Source organism: Colletotrichum spaethianum, assembly GCF_022836535.1.
Source record: "Colletotrichum spaethianum MAFF 239500 DNA, contig27, whole genome shotgun sequence".
In the NCBI taxonomy this organism is placed as follows: domain Eukaryota; kingdom Fungi; phylum Ascomycota; class Sordariomycetes; order Glomerellales; family Glomerellaceae; genus Colletotrichum; species Colletotrichum spaethianum.
The window spans coordinates 276,427-292,384 of record NW_026054797.1 but is presented as its reverse complement, the minus strand read 5'-3'; the positions used below and the strand labels follow the sequence as shown (position 1 = coordinate 292,384).

General features: G+C 54.9%; 1 protein-coding gene across 1 annotated transcript; it reads right to left on the bottom strand.

Moving 5' to 3' along the window:
* Positions 1-15,176: 15,176 nt before the first annotated feature.
* Positions 15,177-15,410, bottom strand: ColSpa_09236 (uncharacterized protein; the record flags this gene model as incomplete). Its single annotated transcript, XM_049275448.1, has 1 exon — positions 15,177-15,410. The coding sequence occupies one exon, from the start codon at positions 15,408-15,410 to the stop codon at positions 15,177-15,179; it is 234 nt and encodes a 77-aa protein (XP_049131405.1).
* Positions 15,411-15,958: the final 548 nt, after the last annotated feature.

Here is a 15,958-nt window from a genome sequence, read left to right as displayed (position 1 = left end):
TTGGCGTAGTGGAGTCCACAAGCGTTGCAAAGCGTCCGGGCACCATCAGGCCCACGACGCCACTCCGGCGTATCGATTCGGTTGCAGCTATGGCATCTCCCAGGAGGCGCGGCCCTCTGTTTCCACCAAGTCAGCTTCCCACTCTTTGCTGCTGGTACGGTCTCGGATCTACTTACCCCTCGGCGCTTCTTGACCTCTGTGATGCCGTAGTTGTTCTTGTTCATGCCGTCGTACATAGGCGTGTCCTCGTCCTCATAACCCTTCTGCTTGCCGGCTGCCCGCACGCGTTCGTTGCTTTCCTTGACGAGTTGCCGAACCGAATCCAGCGAGTTTCGAATGTAGTCCACATTATCCAACATATCGTTCACTTCTCGCTCCGTGGGAAGCCGGTCAGGCAGCGGATGACCGCCGTGCTGCTCTGCTGCAATTCTACCATACGCCTCGGCGAAGTTATAGATCGTCCTTGTTGCTCCAGCGATCTGAGAGAACTTATTGGTAAGCTTGACGGACACGTGCTTGCAACGGGGCCACTCACTCTAGAAAGACAATCCTGGTACCCCCAAGCATCGAGGTGGCGATTGAGGGTCCGGTCGTACTGAGCGCGCGCAGGACCGTACTCGGCCTCTTCGACGTGGGCTGCGGGACGCTGAGCTTCGAACGAGGGCGGCGGTGGACCGCCGTGACGAGGCGATACGGGGTACCCGGGTAGAGGTACCTGTCCAGGTGGAAGCTGACTAGGATGAGGGTGGGGATGGGGATATATCGTCGGCGGAGGCGGAGCTGGGTGTTGCGTGTAGGGGCCGGCGGGCTCAGCGGTCCTGGGGTCGCTCTCACGCATGTGCTCATGTTTATGAGGCGGGCTGGTCTGGGCAGCCGAGAAGCTGCTCAAGGGGGCAGGAGGCCGGCCGGCGAATGGGGGAGGTCTGGGAGGGTCTGACATGGCCGGGAGAGCCTCCTGCCTAGGTGCGTACGTGGAGGCATGGTGAAGAGGTCGAGGTGAGTTCTTTTCGGTCGACGACTCAGCGTAAGACCTTGGCGGCCCAGGTGCAAAAGGCGAAGGGAAACTCTGTGACCCCGACATGTTGGACGCTTGAGAAGGCGGGTAAGGGCTGGGCTTCGCACCCGAAATGACCTCGGAGAGCGAAGGGAGCGACTGTCGATGATAAGTCTCTGACTCGTCCGAAGGACGTCGAGGTTCAATCGGCGAAATCATGCCTGCGATGCTGGGCCCTGGAGCTGCTGCGTGCTGGTAACCAGAAGAGAAGGATGAAGGATGGCCGTAATGAGTCGAGCTCGGGCTAATAAGGGCTGCGGTCGCCATGGCGGGGCCGTCGCGGTAGTGTCTGTCGAGAGGATCTCTTGGGGGAGGATGGCGAGTCTCAAAGCGATCAAGGTGACTGGCAGAAGGTGGATGGCTGTTGAAAGGAAAAGGGTTGGTTAATGTCTGATCTCAGAGCAGGAATTCGCGGAATTATGAGAAGAGCGGACTAGCGGGGGCGTCCGCGAGGATTGAACCAACCTTTGCCTAGGACCAGATCCGCCCGCTTCCATAGCGGGTTTGCCGGGAGAACAGATGAAATGGTGACTAGAACCCCAGATGCGATCTATGAGCCTCTGTGAATCTAATTCGGCTAATGCGTGAAGGGACAAGAGCAAAACTAGTCCGTGAGGTCGGTGTCAAGACGGGAGTCCGGTGAAGTTTGGTGTAGACAGGTGGAGATGATAGGGAAATGGTTGAAGGTGGGAGGCTCAGAGTCATGTAGGAATAAAAGCCGGGCAGGGAAGAGATGCAGAGGCGAAAGAGGGAGTGAGAGACGGGCGACCAAAACCAAACCAACCAGAGACAGTATGGTGTGGTGGGTGGCTTGGCCTGGGATGAGGAGATGAAGTTAGGTTAGGCTGGTCGAACCTCTCTCTCCAGCTGGGTACCCGGTAGGCAAGATCTGATCAAGCTATCGGGCGCGTGTGTGGTGCGTGGTGGCGGGACGGGAGGTCACCATATGTATCTTCTTTCTGGGGAGGGGGGTGCAAAAGGGGGAGGGGTGAGAGATCGGGGACGGTGCTGGCCTCGGTGGGGTGTGTCTATAGAGGTCATGAGCTGAGAAAGACAAAGCTGCCTAGCGTCGGTCAAGTTACCACGCTGCTCTTTGTGGCGGCCTTTTTTGAATGGTTTTTCCAAGACACCACCCACACACACACTGTTGGAATCCCGCGTCAAGGCCTGCCGGAGTGGAGCTGGTTATTTCGACAGGGTCTGGGGGTGAAGCTCGAAGAGGGGCGTGAGCCTGCCAAAATACCGTGAACCTGGGCTGGTGGAATTTCTGGTTTCTTTTCGATCCCGTTGCTTTTTGGTGCAGGTCTAGTGCCTTAGAAAGAGGGCGCGCTTCCAACGTGTGCTGAAGAGAGATAGAGAAAGGAAGAGAAGGGAGAGAGAAAGCGTGTGTGCGAAAGACACGAAAGCGGTAGATCAAATGGCGTTTACGTCTGACAAGAACGATGGCGCGTGTAAAGTGTGCTGGGAGACGTCGTCTGGATTAAGCGCGTGATTGCTATCGACTGTTATGCGCCTCACTGCTGAGATTGTGCCTTGAATCTGACATCCGATTGAATGAGTTTCGGAAGTGTTGATTTCGGCACTGGCAAAGTCAACCCACTGAAGTTTGTGGAGAGAAAGGGATAGTTCGGCTGTGAAGAGAAAGGGAGGTAGAGAGAAGGAGAAAGGAAAAAAAGAGAGGAAACGCGAATGTGCAAGCGAGAGGAACTTGCAGCGGTGTTATGAGATCAGCGACTGAATTCTTCCATCCAGGGCTGGGTGTGATATGTGAGGGACATATACCATATTTTCTCGAAGAATGAGGAATCCGTAATGTCCTTGTATGTCTGGATCGGATAGGTTGGCGAAGAGGAAGTAGATCTGCCAACCTTGCTCGGACTTATCATTCCCTTGAATACGATGCAGGCGTGGGCTCTCTGTCAAGTGAGAAGGCATGGTATTTGCGCAGAGGTACCTGCGCAACAACAGGGGCATGGGGGACTCCGGTACAGTGCCTCGACGGCGATACGTCCCTGTTTCCTTTGCTCCTTAGGGACCAGATCCATTCCCTGAATGTTCTTGGGGTTATGTGGGGGACGAGAGGGCAAGGGGTATTGATGCCCAGAGACCAGATGTGCGGTGTGTTGGACTGAGAATCACTGCGGGCTAGAGGGAGATGCTGGTGCACCTCTGCATGTACCGGTCAGTGTAGACAGGGGGCCAGGGCAAGTCAGGTAACGCATCGTATTGTCCAAGTATCCGTCCAGTCGACCGCCCAGTGGAGAAGGGGGGGGGGAGCCCTTAGCACATAGATTGGCGGCGACATAAGGTCGATTGATGGATGGATGGACGGATGGATGGGGTGGTGGTTTGCATTCGGAGCTTCACGTCTTGGGACTCGTTCCGTCCTGTGCTGTCTTTTCTCTTTGCTCAGGCACTAACTATTTTGTGGTCTCTGTGCCGAGATATGTCGTACGAGGGGCGACCACTTCACCCAAAGCAAGGACTGATGCTCGATCTCAGCTACAACCAAGGGAAAGTGACCCAGCATCTCGGACTGGCGATAGAAACCTGCTATAACAGCGATATCAGCAACGACGGCGTTAACAGACGAGGACGACGACGACGACGACGACGACGACCAATGACCGATGCGGATGTTCTTGTTCGGGGGGCAGCCGAACGTTGAAGGGACTTGGCTTCCAAGCCTTAGGATAACCGTTCAGCAGTGGCCTCGTCTGCCGCTGAGCGCCTCCCCCAGTCGAGTTTGGCAATCTCTATGACGAAGAATAATGGTACGACTTTTGGCGACCATTGCATCGAAGCAGGGGAGGCGATCCATGGTAATTGGCCGGCTGTCATGACTGGATCGCAGATTGGCCTGTGGAGGGGTCAGCGGCTGGGCAGGGGGGTTCACCAGGATCAGTGGTACTAACTGGGAGAGCACAGGTGGAATCCCAGCCAGTCGTCAGAAATGACGCCGTCGGCTTCAGCGGGTTGGCACCCACGCACTCCATCTCGCTCAGAGGTGCCGCACTGCTGACGACGTTGGTCAATTGGCGGCGTGGCAGCGGTTGTGGTGGATTAATCGATGGTAGCGGTGGTTTTGGGTGTGCGTCGATTTGTGGTTCAGTGGCAGCCTCGCGCACACTCTTGGCACAATGGGAAAGTAAGTGGATTAGGTTATGACAGTTTGCCTGGAGCGCTCGGAGACCACCCATGGAACTCGAGTCGCCGAGGTGGGATCTAGTGGATGCATGGTGCGGCGTCGATGATGTTGAAGTTTGAACGTGACAGACCCGATGCCTTGAGTACGTACCACGCCGATCGATGCTGGGCAGTGGTGTGAGATGGAAACTGTGCTTTGTCTCCAGGGGTGGTCTTCAATTCTATTCATCCATGATCCATCATTGTCCTGCCGATGTCACGAAGCTTGCGGTAGCTTTCTTCAATCCCGGCAGCACCTTTGATAGCGACGTTGCTCGCCGGGCAGTCCCAGCATTTGCACCCACCCGGCGGGACAAGGCACAGGGTTCGTTGCTGAGAATGAGATGCGCAACGGATGGATGGGACGTTGGTGAACAGTGAGCGGGGAAAGGCTACACTAGAAAGGAGGGGCAGAGCTGACGCTGGGAAGCGTCAGGGACCTGATGCAGCGCAGCAGAGCATATCTCGTGCGATGCTTCAGAGCATTCTGTCCCTTGTGAAGTTAACGTTGAGCTGGGTGTCTATCAGTGGTCGCGAGTGTCAAGCGCGCTACCCACAGATGAGCAGCGACCGCAACGGACCGCTCATTTCGATTGCCAGATGTCCATGACTGGGATTCTAGGGGGCTATCACGGTTGATGCTCCGCCTGGGCGTTCCTTGTAGAGAATGCGGACGAGGGCGGCAGTAAGATTGGAGATGGCATGCGTGCGATTCCCAATGACGATGGGCAGCGCATCAATTGTCTGCAAGGCTCAGCGGGTGATGTCTGAGCTCGAGGGGGAGGATGGGAGATGTTCTGTCAGGTGATGAAACAAACGACAATGGGCAGGCAGCTGAAAAGCCAGTCGCATGGGTCGTATGAGACTGGGAGGAAAGTGGGATGTGACGGGCAAGCGAGGCCCGGACCCAGGTCCGGACCTGACTGGGCTGACGTTTGGGTTAAGTTTTTGGCTTTGCAAAGTGCCCATGCTTTCTGCCCTTTCCCGCCCTTCTCTTCCCACCTTCGGCGTAAACTTGGACCGCGCCGGTACGTTGCCGTCCCGAAAGAAAGGAAGGGAAGGAAAGAAGGAAGGAAGGGGAGAGAAGCTAAGCAAAGCATAGCAGCATAGCAGCATAGCAACGCATAGCTAAGGAAAGCACGCGCGCGCGCTGCACCTTCCTCCCTTTTCTCCTCCCCGGCTGTTCTCTGCCTGCCCTTGCCTTGCAGTCCTTGACTCTTGACTCTTGACTTGCCTTGGGAAAGAAACCGTTGACGGCTTGACTCCTTCAGAGACAGGGGCAGTTACTTTACCTCGCCCAGGGCACGACAAGCCCCCAGCAACGGCGACGGAGACACCCGTATTGCATACCTACTCATCTCTGGCATGCTGCGTTGTACGAGGTGGCTCGTACAAAGTGCGTGGGCCTGAACAAGAGGTGTCTTCTGAGAAGCCCCCCAACAGCGGCCACGTGCTGTAAGTCCACCATTCTGGAAGCCCTGTACAGAGGCAGGTCAGGAAACACCCTGGATGCCCGCTTCCTCAGGGGGCTCCCGGTTGTTGCCTTACCTAACGGCCTGACATATGTGGATGCCCAGGTCACTGGACACCCGGCAAGGGAGGCGAGGTACTCGGTGCCCCGTGCCTGGATCTCTCTCGGGATGTTGGGTGTTTGACGTTGTCGGAACGACCCAAACCTTCACTGACCTGTCCTTGCCCGTGTCCCTGCTACCTTAGGGGCCTTGGGCGGGAAATCCAGAAGACGAACATCGGATAAAGTGGACCTGTACACCCTTAGATAATCCAGATCCATCTGAGCATCTCCAGATACGGCACCCACGCACATTGGCACACCACGCACACGTCGTGCTCATTTCTCCACCAGTCCACTTTCCTTGTTTTTCTCCCCTTCCCTTTTCCCTCTCCGCTTCGTGCGGCGTGTGCTGCCCCCCTCATTCGTCTCTTCAGCTCCTCCGACTGTACCATCCACGCACGCTCCTGTGTCACTTACTCACTGTTCGCCCAGTGTGCCTGGCACATCATTTGCCCTTTCCGTTTTCGTCACTCTGATATTCTCTCCGGCTAGTAAACCGTGCCCCGGAGGACCAGGGCAGAAAATCCTGACGACCGACCGCAACGACAGATCGCACATCCCTCGACTGGGGCGTCACTACCTGTAGGTGCAAAGGCCCACACAACGGTGCAGACTGATATTGCATCCCAACGTGCCAATCGCCTTGCCTTGGCTTGCTTGCCAGACAGTCGATGCCATCGTCGAATCTCTACGCACCAGCCCCCGTACATCGCCTACGTCATGTCTCGCCCGTCTCTTCAGCGCCTTCCTCCTCGTCTAGGCCATAGGTGGCTGGCGGGCGTTGACCGAGATTCTACTTGTGCTCAAACGTGCCGCAGAGGCCCCCCCCGGCTCACCCCGTCATCTCGCGTAGCCGGGCCTCGTCTGTCAGATTTTCACTCCGACAATCTGGTCGATAGGAACCTGTCTTGCGATAGTTCACATCCACTAGAGTCCCGCCGGTTTACCACTGGTCACACTACGCTTCGCTATTGCTTACCTGCCGCAACCACTATGCACTCCTCTACACCACCGTCTGCATCTGGCTGGACTACTCGACGGCCTGCAGATGTCAGAGCAGTCGCCCTCGTACTGCCTGTTCAACATCGTCGTCCTCTTCGCCCTCCGCAGCCGCCTCTTGCCGAGTGGCCATCAAACCTGGACGACGAGACGCACTGCCACCTCTTCTCCACGATGCACTACGGAGAAGATGAGAGGGCACTTGCTTTTGGTTCCGATCAAGGAGGCCGCACCAATCTGGCCTTGAGATCAGCTTTCCGGCATGCTGTCCGACCGTCTTTGCACGCACTGTCTTAACCGGCGGCAACGCAGCAAGTCGGCCACTTCATCGTCTCCCTCGTGTTACCAGTCGCACACCAACAACTTGATTCGCGCTGGCAACGCCACCCTGTCTTTCTCCGCCGCAGCGACTTCTTCGTTTTGTAACACTCTAGACTGCGTCGCATACGACCATGAGGCCGTTTATTCTTGCCTCACAGACCCGTGCTTAGCAGAAGACCCCCGTCTTCGGCATTCCGCCTACCTGTCGGCCTACCTGACTTTCTCCGGAGCATCCAGAAGACCTCGCGCTCCGAACCAATGGCGGTCACTGCATCGCCCCTGACTGTCTCTTCCTTTGGTTCTTCCGCTGCATCACCGCGGCTCGTATCGACCCAGAAACTAGACGGTCTGGCACCCAAACTGCCCCATTCGCCCCGTCCTATATGATGGGTCAGTCTGCGCACCACGCAAAGTACCCGTTGCCAGCGGCCGGTTGTGGTCATCCACCCACCTCACCGATTTTCAACCGCCCCTGACTCTTGAGCTGGCCTTTTACACTAGTACAGATACCAACATTGTTGATAGAAATCAGGGGTCCTTCAAGGTGGGCCCTTAGCGCATCGCAAGGCCCCGTCTCGGTGCATCCGCGATGATCGGGTATGCCAGAGCCTTTCTTGTGGCCAGTCAATGACCGAGATGTCTCCCCCACCCACGGCCCTCGTCTTTTCCAGTCGATTGGGATACTGAATCGTATCATGGCATCCCTATCCAATGGCCAAGGTTCTCATCAGAACATGGAGTCTTTGGCCTGTCAACTTCCCCCGTCGTTCCCGTCTAGGCTCAAGAGCGACAGACCTACCCCGGCAACTCCTCGTTAGTATCCCAAGAACGGTCATCCGTCGTTGTCCCAAGGATTAAGCGCCCGCAATGACGGGTCAAAAGCTGGGTCCGCTAGACCATTAGCCGATCTGGCAACAGCTTGCGTACATAGATTAAACCCATCGGCCACCCAAGATGTCAAACGCCTGGCTATCTCGATACGTGCGGCTCAAACGTCAGCACTTGTGCCGGCTCTGGCACGTCATCAGCGGTTGCCCTGAGAACAGTCTGGATCTCGAACCTCACGCGTTGGAGGGCGGAGAAGAAAGTCATTTCACCGCACTGTGTGGTCCACCAGCATACTTCGCGATATCATGTCATCCTCCGTTACGAACCTCAGATACAGACCTTCCCAACCTCCTCAGAATTGACACTAGCAGTAGTTGACCCCTGTGTCTGCAATTTACTCGCACAGATTTTGGACAGCATGCCTGCAAGCACGTCGCATATCAACGTCGATCACTGCCATTCTGGCTCCGACTTCCTAATGTTTCGGCTCCACCAACTCGAATGTACCTAGAACATTTGTCGCACGATCTACGGGTCTCATCTCACGCCTTTCAGACCTATGTCTTTATTGATGAATAGCAGTCTAATTGGCCTGGTATGAGGCGCTCTGTTGGGGGCCAGACTGGTACCTCGCAACATCTCGCTAACAACCACACAACCTCTACCTAGGTCTGAGCGCTAGTGCCCGACGAACCAGTGTTGCAACCTGAATGACGAAGGGAGGCAGATTTTCAACGCCCAAAGATCTCTCTCTTACCCAGACTCCAGTGCCGCATCTCAGCGGGCGACCTTTAAGACCTAAATAGGCTGTCTTGAAAAAGCCCCTAAAGACTGAAACATTTCGCGGCTGGCGTGGTACACAATGCTACGACACACCTTACCCTCCATGTTTCTTGGTTTCGCTTTTCTCCGTGCAATGACTGGCAAAATTACAGCATGGTGATCCATACTACATCACCGACGGCGTCACAGAGGGGGTATGATGAACCACCAGTTGCGATTATCGCCACCGCATCAAGAGCAATTTCACGGTGTTCCTAGCAGACTCTCCCATATGCTTGAGGGTCCTTGTCAGAACTAGGAAGAAGTGTTGCTGTTTTATACTGCGTGTAACCTGGCCGGTCTCTAGCAAAGTCCCTGGCACCCTGGAGGTCCAATGAGGCAGTCTCGCAGCAGGTCGTCATCTCGTAGGCCGATATCGCCAAGTCTCAACCAAGTCAAGGACTTCTTGGTCGAATGATATGTCGACGGCCGAGCACACATTGCCGGCACAGCGCCATACCTTATTTTTTGACATGGAGCGTCAATGTCAGGTTTCAAAGACCCCGGTGCAGCTGGGATATGGTTGTCACAATGCTGGCTCGAGTGCATTCAATGTGTTCCAGGCCCCATCATCGCGTCTGGAATAACTGGATGCCTGTGCGCGACAGGGCACTGGCCTCACCTGAAAGCTCCTCTGCCAGAGGCTTAGAGGGCATATTGTTCCTTCCAAGGTGGACACGGAGTGGCATATGCACAGACGGGTACCCGTCTGCAAGCTTCTGTGACACCCACGGACGACTATTTTCTTTCCCGACAAGAACGGTCTCGACTCACTCGAAGTTCATCTCGCAAAGCCGAGATAACTCTTGCCTATCGAAACTTACGCCTCGCAGGTTTGTGGAGCCTTTGATGCCGGGATAAGCGAGGTGTCATTCCGGAAAGTGGACGAGGTCAGACGGCCACGCGAAAAAGAACGTGGATGCGCCCCGGGCCGCAGCTGTCTCGCAGCGGCGTTAAGCCTGACAGCGGAAAGTCTTTTGTTTTATCCGTGACTCTCCAGGTTATACCGCATTATCGGTCAACACTGGCGCTTTCAAGCACCACCAAGAGATTGACTGATGTCCGAATTTTCTCGACTCAGGTTGCAGCCACCAATGCCACCGTTGGTGCATGAATCTTTTTCAAGCCAAAGGTCTATGAGAGCCAAGTCCATGGGTTTTATGGGTAGATGTGGCAGATTCTTGAGCGAGAAGGATCGGGTCTAACAAGGTTCGCCCGGACGGGAGACTGGGTTCGACACGTACAACATCAGGGCGTCAACCCACATTGGGACACCATGTAGCCTCATCAGATCGCTCTGTTGGCCCAGGGGTTATAGCACAAGGACGGACAACAACGTACCATGGTCGGCAAGGCTCGAGCTTCGTCCTCAGTGGGTGCTGAGAGAGAGATTAGTGAACACAACTGGACTGTCCGCCAGGCGCGAGTATCGGCACTGGCTTTGGAGGAGGAACAGAAAAGTTCGGAACTTACGCGCATCTGGTGGCAATTAAACGGCTCGCTGCTTCGTTCTGGTGGTACCGCACGCCTGCCGGTGGTTACACGGTCACAATCGACTATGCTTGTGAGAAGAACACTTACAACGGCCGCTTGCCTCATCAGAGTGTGTCCAACTACGACAATGATGCGTGTCAGGGCTCACCGATGCGCACAAAGAGTGGTTAGTTCATTGATGACGCCCGCAGAGATTACAACGAACTTCTGCGTTTTTCGAATATTCGTGTGCTTTTCGACACATGTTTCAGCGACACATCCAAATGCCACTTGCGAGGTAACCTTAGTGCTTTTGCACATGATATTCTTCGAACATTATGCTGAATACGGCTGGGACATGGAGAAGCGAGATGTGTTCTGCGTTGAAGTTGAACCCCCTTCGGTAGGTGATCGTCCAGTGGCCCTGTGCGCATGTCGGTCAACTGACTAGTAATTTCCTGTAGGGGGCTGCTTGCTTGCCGACCTGCCGTTGATGGGTACGATGGCAAGGACCATGATCCTCGAACTTACTGATCACGCGGAGCCTCCTCGTGGGATCGAACTGAGGGTTCGGCTACAGGCACATCTTATTGCCTACATCGTGAGAAACCTTCAGGCACGTCGTCGTTCCCAACTGCCATTACCGCTTTTGTGGGGTAATGGGGTGTCCAAAGAGATATCATGCGATGTACACTAAACAAACATGCAAGTGAGTTCAACTAGCGGCGTGACGGTAACGAGCTACAACACTTTGAAATATTCCGACGTGATACGATGTGTCAAGCTTGCCAGAGAACACTAGGAACGGGATCTCGATAAGAGAAAAAATTCCACAAGAAATGGAGAAGCGCATCAATGCTAACACTATCAGCACAGGTACCGCGATGCCGAATGAGGCGTCCGTTTATGGAATGCCATGCACAGAGTGGCAGGCCCAAATTGATGAGATTTCGAGTTTAAATTGTGTCAACACATCAGCGCTACATCCAGATTGGGACCAAGTCAGTCCAACAAGGAGTGAAACTCTGCTTGCCTCCCTCGTCGGAGCGGGTCCCGTAGTGGGAGACAGTGGGTCGGAGCCAGCGCTCAGAGTGGCTCCGTGCTGTTGGAGCTTTCGGAGTTGTGAGTTCTCAGATGTCGCATTGCAGGGTCATCAATGACTTGTCTTGTTAAAGGCTAGGGTTCACCGTCTCGTCCACAGTTATGTTCCATTCCGGTGCCTGTTCGCATTCCAGCGAACTGCATCCGCCCCCACCGATTGGGATCCTCTCCAATCTAAGAAACTTCATGATCCTAGCCCCGCCACGGCCTCGGATTACATGTCCGCGAAGCACCATCAAACACTGCCTGCTGCTTCTGTTAGCGGACAGGCAAAGTGCTTGTAACAGTGCCGTCCTCCATTCTCTGCCTGGGGACTGGTCCCGTTGCGGCGGCAGATGCCCGCTGTAATGACACGAACATGCTGCTGCTGCACGCTGGAGAGTTGAGGGATAGAAGTAGATGGGAAAGAAACGAGAACATTCCCTCCACTTGCCCTTTTATGCTGCCCCCTGTCTACCTTCACCAGCTAGGGATGGGTTTATCTTCTCCCTTCGGAACCATCACATCATGGGGGAGGAACCGTCAGGCCGGTCGTTTGATCTGGACGGAACTCAGCCCAAAGCTGATGTCAAATGTCCGTCACGTCTTGGGCCTGCTGCTGAAGGTTTCGGCGGGGCCGGGTCCGGCACGACCGCCGGCAATGGTACCAAAGTGCGATTAAGGTTGAAAATGGTTCATGGTAAGCTCGATCTGCGCATTAGTTGCGGCGAGAGGTTTGACCGAGTGAAACCTGCTAATGTTAACGGCACAGAGCAATGTGCAACGTCGTTTGATTAGGGAATGGGGGCCCCCCGGCCTGTCACAAGCTCGAATCTCGACACGTAGCCGCAGGAATGCAAAAAGCATCCGACTCCAGACTCTCTTCACTACAGTGCGCTAACATGTCGTGTAGTGTAGTGTATCCTCATTCTCAGCAGACTCGGAGCAAGCTTCGGTAGCTCGAGTCGTCCCATGGACGCTCACTTTAGAGACCCACAGCTACCAAGTCAGCTTTCCTGAGTGCCGGTCGTTTCGTGTAAAGACAAACAGCAAGGTTGGTGCTGGTAGCAAGCGGGCGCCTTGATATTCCCCTTTCCTGTTTGGAAGCTCACTCATTGTTGCCGAGCCAGGCTTTCCTTGCCTAGCTACCCCGGTTGTCTGTCAACCGGCCGTGGCCCTGCGAAGCCGGTGCAGGCGCAGGTACAGTTGCACGTGTGGTGCGCAAGTACCTCTACATTCACTCTCTGAGAGCCCCTGGCGAAGGCTGCCTGGAGAGGCAAGTCTCGTTTGGTTGCAGTACAGAGCCGAGTGCCTCCCTCCACTGTGCTCTCTCGTACCTCTCTCGCTTCTCTCGAGCTCCCAACCCGGTGCCTGAGCGGCGTTTCCTGCATGGTGGAGTCTTCCCGTCATTTGACAGCTGCCACGGGTGCCAAAATGGCGTTTTTCCGATATTCCTTCTCCCCCCCTTAGGCTGGGTCCTTGGGACTTCGGTCGTCTTGCTCTCTCCACTTTTCCTTCTCGAAAGAAGTTCAAGGTGTGGTTGAAAGTTGAAACGACCAAGCGCCGCCGGGTGGCCTCTCTTGGTCACCAATGGGCTATGGATACCTCACAGCTTTCTCCGCTTCTCGCTGCTCAGGCAGAGAGTTCGTGTGGCTCCCATCGTCTCCGTCTCCATCCCCATCCCCATCTTCACGTCCCTTTGATCGAAGTTTCGATGATCCCTTCTCAACGCTGCTTGGCTTGGTTGCTCTCTCTCGGCCTCCCTCCCTCACCTTGTGCTATTAGCCAGGGTCACAAAACATCAAACCGATCATCGTCTGCGCCTGCCTCGCCAGCCGAGGGGCCACATCTACACCATGTGTTTATTTTTATTCTTCTAACCCAGGCGTGCACGACAAGCGAGCCAGCAGATTGATTCATTCCCAACGTCTCCGCCATGGCCGCTGAACGCATTTTTAATGCGCTACCATTCTACGGTCAAGTCCGGGCTTCGAGTCCACGTCCTTGCTGGAGTCAAAGCAGAGCCCGCACAAGCCTGCATATTCCATCCTGTCGGCTTCTCCATCCCTTTTATGCCGTGGTCTATTCGCCGTCAATCGGATATCGTTGTGTCCGAGATCGCGTACCATGTCAGATTGACAGACATTGGACCCCCTTTGCTCAACGACCCTGGGTGCCGAAATAGCAGCACCCAGACGCCGAAAGGAAGTGGTTGCCGCACGACGTCACTCTAGGAGTCCAGTCAGCCAGCCCATCATAACGGACTTATAGGCTGCACTTACGTCGAGTGGAGGGGCAGGAGACGAATGGCAGCACCAGCAGCACTACCTACGACCACCACAATCAGCAGTCAGTTAGTCCAATGGGCGTGCCCACGACTCCGCGCTCACACCCTAGGGTCCATCATCTCTCTGATCTCCTTACCGCATCTTCACTTCATCTGCAGCATTCATGCCCTCCTGCCAAGCACCCTGGCTCTCCTCTTGCTACGCACCTCCATCCAACCAAGATGGGATCGACGATGCACAACCTGGCAGTTCTCCTAGATACCCCCGATATGATGCAGTCAGTGCTCCTCCTAATCCAGCAGACTCATCCTCTTTAGGCAGCCTTGTTCGCCAGACGTCTCTCTTTTCGTCTTTGTGGGCCTACGCAACCCTTTATCTTTGCTTTTCCCATCTTCGCGGTCAGGAGCCTACGAGAGGGGCACCGAAATGGACGACGTCTGGTGACAATATTCGTAGCAGCCTTGGTGAGCACTGCATGCGCTTGTCGGCCATATAGAAGGCTACCTACTGTCACCTCGACATCCCCCTTGTAGGATCTCGCCCGTTTCGTTCGATCTCATGCAGATTAAGACGACCCATATAAAACACCACCGGCCCTAGTCCACGTCACCCCCGGTCGCCCTATATTTGCACGCTACTCGATTGACTTTCCGCTCGATGGCGGCACACCATCCACATATTATCACCGCTTCGCCGGAAGTACTGCCTCTTCAGGAAGCCACCTCCTGAACAGGAACAAATCATACTGGTCGTTTCGGTCCGCCTCGCCCTCTTTCCTAGGCCATGCGCTAGATCCGGCCATCGGTATCAAAATATCACTTCTCGACCCTTTCGCTGGGTTGTTTCCTCTGTGTCTGCATGGGTTTGAGGCCAGGATCTGGAAGTACCCTTGAGGTATAGCAAAAGTTACAATTCCGTACCTCAGTGGCCATCATACGATAGGGGTTCATCGAGTCCATGGATGCAACACTGTTCTCACTATAGCGCAAGGGAATGCGGCAGATGGGCATGTTTGTTATCCTGATGGCAAGCGCTCACTGTTGTATCATATTTCGAAGAGAGGCATCGCCTGAGATGACTTCGGACCGATGGGCGGCAAACCGGGCAAGTCAGCGCCAACCGGACACCCTGGGAATTCATCTCGACTCGACCCATTCACGTTACTGCTGCCAGGAATGTCAGATCATGTTGGTGTTTGTCGCGCTCCCCCATACGCTGATCCCCATCGCCAATTGCCAGCGCGGCCACCTCACATGGTTTACAAGCCAATGCCACCACACCAACAATCTTGGGTCAGTATGCCGCCGGTACGCTGTTCGAATTATTGCACTTGACACATGCAGTCACCACCGATGCAGACCAAATTGTGGCCGTTGGGCTTCGGCTTTTCCCTTCTCCCCCAGCTGAGTCTCGCGTCTCGTTAACTTCTCATCGCTCACTGCTGGATGCGCTCTGGAGAGAGACATGGGACGTTTACCGTTGTCATCATCCTATCCATTAGTCTACTGTCGCATTCACGGCCGACCTCAAGTCGGCTTATCTCTGCGTAGTCTCAGGCCTTTCGGGTACCTTTTAACCATATGTCATCTGTCGCGAACCCGAGCCTCGCGTCTGTTTCCGGCTCGTCATGTGGCCGAGTTTCATGGGCCAGCAGCGGATGTACTGACCTCAGACTCTCGACCAAAGGATTGAAGGAGTCGGCGGCGGCGACAATACCGGCGAAAATGGCGACGCCCTGTTTATTATTCCAGGCCTGGTAGATTTGGGGCAACTCAACCAACCACATTCTGACCTCGCCATCCTACCAGCCTGTCATACTCCTCGTCAGTAATGAGCGGATTTGCATTCATCCATGACTCGATTGTACACTCATACAAGTATGAGTGTCGATAATGGTCACTTGACGATCTGCCGTGCCTGTAATCGACAACTGCTCATGCAACCATAAGCCGTGTGGTTGCGTCGAAGCCTAAAGATCCTGGACAGAAGATCGTACCCCCGTGTACTTGGGCACCGTGCTGCAGATGATTATCCTTGGACGGCCTGGCCGGCTTACTCCTGCTTACTGGGTGATCGTGAGCGATGCATATCTCCCGTGATAAAGCTGAATCACTCAGTCGATACAAACGACTGGCCAAATGCGATTAAAAGTCGGGGCCGGGATGGATCGTCAAGGAGATGGCGCATCGATTTGAACCTTCGACTACGTACAAGCAGTAGAATCAAGAGGTTCTAGCCGACAGGCATGACTTTCGCCATCATTACTGCAAACTCACCCACAGCACTCGCAGCCCACTGCTCCAGAACTTGACGCCTCTCCTGCTTCATAACTTC